The sequence below is a fragment of the Pseudorasbora parva genome, chromosome 11, assembly GCF_024679245.1.
Source record: "Pseudorasbora parva isolate DD20220531a chromosome 11, ASM2467924v1, whole genome shotgun sequence".
Classification (NCBI taxonomy): domain Eukaryota; kingdom Metazoa; phylum Chordata; class Actinopteri; order Cypriniformes; family Gobionidae; genus Pseudorasbora; species Pseudorasbora parva.
Genome location: NC_090182.1, coordinates 8,004,989 through 8,009,247, shown reverse-complemented (window position 1 = coordinate 8,009,247; position 4,259 = coordinate 8,004,989). Strand labels below are relative to the sequence as shown.

Here is a 4,259-nt window from a genome sequence, read left to right as displayed (position 1 = left end):
AGATCGCGCTCTCTGTACAGACTGGCGCATCAAGTCCTCCTGTGGTCCCACGGGAAACTGTCTTCTCTCAGGGCAGTTTATATCCCGGGGGACCAGAACCAGGGAGCAGACATCCTGTCGAGGCAGGGGCTGAGGCCCGGGGAGTGGCGTCTCCATCCAGAGGTGGTGGAGGCCATATGCGAGAGGTTCGGCCGAATGGAAGTGGATTTGTTTGCGTCTCGAGAGACGACCCACTGTCCACTTTGGTTCTCCCTCAGGCATCCGGCTCCGTTGGGCCTGGATGCCATGTCACAGGCGTGGCCGAGGCTGCGTCTGTACGCATTTCCCCCGATTGCTCTGCTCCCGGGAGTTCTGGAGCGGGTTCGCCGGGAAGGCATTCGCCTGCTTCTGATAGCACCCCGGTGGCCGACCAGGGTATGGTTCTCCGACATTATGGACCTGCTAGACGACCTTCCATGGCAGATTCCTCTGAGGAGGGATCTGTTGACTCAGGCGGGGGGCTCGATATTTCACCCCCAGCCAGAGTTATGGAACCTGTGGGCTTGGCCCCTGAGGGGGCAGAGCTCATAGAGGAAGGGCTGTCAGCAGGTGTCGTGGAGACTATACTCAGCTCCAGGGCTCCTTCCACCAGGAAGCTGTACAACTTGAAGTGGAGAGTGTTCTCCATATGGTGTAGAGACCGTGAAGTAGACCCAGTGAACTGCGCTGTGGCTTCAGTACTGGAGTTTCTGCAAGATCGGTTTTCCGCCGGGCTTACCCCGTCCACACTTAAGGTGTATGTGGCAGCGATAGGAGCTTTCCACGCACCATTAGGTGAAGGACCTCTGGGGAGGCACCATCTGGTTGTACGGTTCCTCCGAGGAGCGCGGAGGATGAGACCTGTGGCTCGTTCTAGGATCCCTGCGTGGGATCTGGCAGTGGTTCTCGAAGGGTTGGTTGAGGCCCCCTTCGAACCGCTGGAGTTGGCTGAGGCCAAGAACCTCACGCTTAAGGTAGCTTTTCTCTTAGCCATCACCTCTCTGAGGAGGGTGGGGGACCTTCAGGCATTGGCAGTAACACCCAATTGCTTGGAGTTTGCCCCAGGCAACGTGAAAGCTATCTTGCGGCCGACCCCGGGATACGTCCCCAAGGTACCGTCTAATGCGGTACGGTCGGTGGTTCTCCAGGCTTTTCATCCCCCGCCTCATGTGACGGCAGATGAGGGCAGGCTTCACCTCCTCTGCCCGGTGCGGGCATTGAGGATTTATTTGGAGAGGTCTGCCCAGTGGAGGAAGTCAGACCAGTTGTTAGTGTGCTTTGGTCCACCTAGGAAGGGGCTGCCTGCAGCGAAACAGACAATTAGTAACTGGATTGTCCAGGCAATAGCAACGGCCTATCAGGTGCGCAACTTGCCTTCACCTATAGCCGTGAGGGCTCATTCTACCAGGGGCATGGCCTCCTCGGTAGCCCTCCTTTCCGGAGCTTCTCTGCAAGAGATTTGCGAGGCGGCTGGGTGGGCCACACCGCATACCTTCGTGAGGTATTATAGTCTGCACCTCCCGGTGACGCCAGGCGCTAGGGTGCTCGCCCCCTGATTATGCACTCCGGTTCATGTCATGGGGTGCAAGATAGGCGAGGACTAGTGGGTACTCATTCCCCGATGTGTCATCTACGATGACGCAGTGCGAGTTCCCTCGATAAAGGGAACGTCTCGGGTTATGAATATAACCCATGTTCCCTGAGAGGGAACGAGACACTGCGTCTCGTAGCCCCGCCTATCTACAGAGCGGCCCGCTTCATAGCAGGAAGCTGCGTTTGCTTGTGCCGGCGTCCCTTTATACCTCCAGGTATGCCGTCACTCGTTACGTCATTACGCAACACCAATCAAGATTGGACTTTTTTGATATGAACTCAGCAGCGTCACGCCGAGGGCGTTCCCCGATGTGTCATCTACGATGACGCAGTGTCTCGTTCCCTCTCAGGGAACATGGGTTATATTCATAACCCGAGACGTTTTTCTATGTGAAGCACTCCTTGCATTCCTTAAATTTCAAGAACAAAACTCCTCAAATCCAGTCATTTTTTGTGTTCGTGTGTGGTTCAAGTGCGACAAAAGCACTAGGGTCTTAGACCACATCAATGAACACTCAATTTTATTTACTTTTTTAATGACTTTCAATAAGACCCAAGGGAGCGATCTTTCATTTGTTCTTTGATTATCCTTAAGGAAACAGCAGAAGGTTTATTATGCTACTGTCACTTTAAGAGCTGAAGCACATGACGTGGATCTGACAAGCACCCTATTTTTTCAACTCTTTACGTTCATTTAAGACTTCATTTAACTCATTTGAGACTGTTCTCTAAATATCTAAACATACTAAACATAGGATACTCTAAACATCTTGTGACAAATAATAAAATAAATTATAAAAATATAAAAACAAATATTTTGAATGCATTCAACTGAAAAAACGAATTGCATTCGCTTTGAATGCGTTTATACGTTAAGTGACACTTGATTTGATATTCTGTGACTGATGAATGACATTCAGACATTTTTAAGTGTCCAGATACTTTTCCTAAACTACTTTATACTCTTCTTCATGTAAATGTCTCTCTCTCTCTCTCTCTCTCTCTCTCTCTCTCTCTCTCTCTCTCTCTCTCTCTCTCTCTCTCTCTCTCTCTCTCTCTCTCTCTCTCTCTCTCTCTGTGTCTGTCTGTCTGTCTGTCTGTCTGTCTGTCTGTCTGTCTGTCTGTCTCAAGGTTGTTTCTTGGCATTCCTGCCGAACTTGTCACTGAGTTGTTGAATGAGGTCAGCCAGTTCTCCAGTGGCCTGAGATTTCTCTTCCAGAAGCTCGTAGCGCAGACTGGAGATGTCCTGCTTTATTTCCTTCAGTTCACCTGTAATACACACACACACACACACACACACACACACACACACACACACACACACACACACACACACACACACACACACACACACACACACATAAAGACACACAAAGCTCGAGTTAGTTTGACACATGATTTGAGGTGACCAAACATAAGAGGCTTCTGCTTATAAAACACACACAGGAAATAAAAGCAGACGGTAGAGTGAATCTACTGGGTTTTTACCTTCGTTGACTTCATCATTCTCTCTGTCGACCTGAGCCTTCAAAACATAGCGCTTAATCAAACGCTTCATTATCTTCTGTTAGACAGATATGAGGGAGAAAGATATTGTCATTTTAACCCGATCATAATGAACTCTAATCAGTTTCCCATGGTTTGTTGAGTCTCTCACCTGATATCTTGTGGGGTTTTTGATGGGTTTCTTTAAGGTGTTCTCCTCTCGGCTCCTGACATTTGCTCGATGACGATCAGCCTGAAAAACACCAATATTCAACATATTCAACTGATGTGCATCACAGGTTTAGTTCTCTATCAGTTATTTTACAATAGCATCCAATCACATTCATAATGCATGACTACTTTGAGCCTTCACAATGTGAAAGTCTGCACTGACGGATTAATTTGTTATGAGTAACAATATGTTTTGTTTATCACAAAGGAGAAAGTATTCAAAAGATATTCAAAATAAATGAAGTACATTGCAAAATATTCATTACCGCCTAAAACTGTTTTTGCACAGAATTTTCTGCAAAAATAACTACATCATAATATACACTGATCAGGCATAACAGTATGGCAGGTGGAGTAAATAATACTGATTATCTCAGCACCTGTTAGTGGGTGAGATATATTTGGCAATAAGTGAACATTTTGTCCTCAAAGCTGATGTGTTAGAAGCAGGAATAATGGGCAAGCGTAAGGATTTGAGCGAGTTTGACAAGGGCCAAATTGTGATGGCTAGACGACTGGGTCAGAGCATCTCCAAAACTGCAGCTCTTGTGGGCTGTTCCCGGTCTGCAGTGGTCAATATCTATCAAAAGTGCTCCAAGGAAGGAACAGTGGAGAACCGGCCACAGGGTCATGGGCGGCCACGGCTCATTAATGCACGTGTGGAGCGAAGGCTGGCCCATGTGGTCTGATTAAACAGACGAGCTACCGTAGCTCAAAATGATCAAGAAGTTAATGCTGGTTCTGACAGAAAGGTTTCAGAATATACAGTGCACCTCAGTTTGTTGCGTATGGGGCCACACACCTGTCTATATAAGACCTTACTGCTCACAGAGTATGTCAGAGCAAATGAGAATCAAGAGGTCAAAGGAACTGCATGAAGAGCTCAGAGACAGAATTGTGGCAAAGCACAGATCTGGCCAAGGTTACAAAAA

The 4,259-nt window shown here is 47.9% G+C and overlaps 1 protein-coding gene across 1 annotated transcript in view; it reads right to left on the bottom strand.

Annotated features, from left to right (window-relative positions):
* Positions 1 to 2,672: 2,672 nt before the first annotated feature.
* The window catches only part of trpc7b (transient receptor potential cation channel, subfamily C, member 7b), an 89,707-nt gene continuing 88,120 nt past the window's right edge, over positions 2,673 to 4,259 (bottom strand). The window contains exons 10-12 of the mRNA XM_067457829.1: positions 3,269 to 3,349; positions 3,100 to 3,175; positions 2,673 to 2,880 (exon numbers count right to left, since the gene is read on the bottom strand). Of these exons, the coding sequence (XP_067313930.1) occupies positions 2,738 to 2,880; positions 3,100 to 3,175; positions 3,269 to 3,349 (300 nt within the window). The 3' untranslated portion in view covers positions 2,673 to 2,737. The remainder of the gene's footprint in view (positions 2,881 to 3,099; positions 3,176 to 3,268; positions 3,350 to 4,259) is intronic.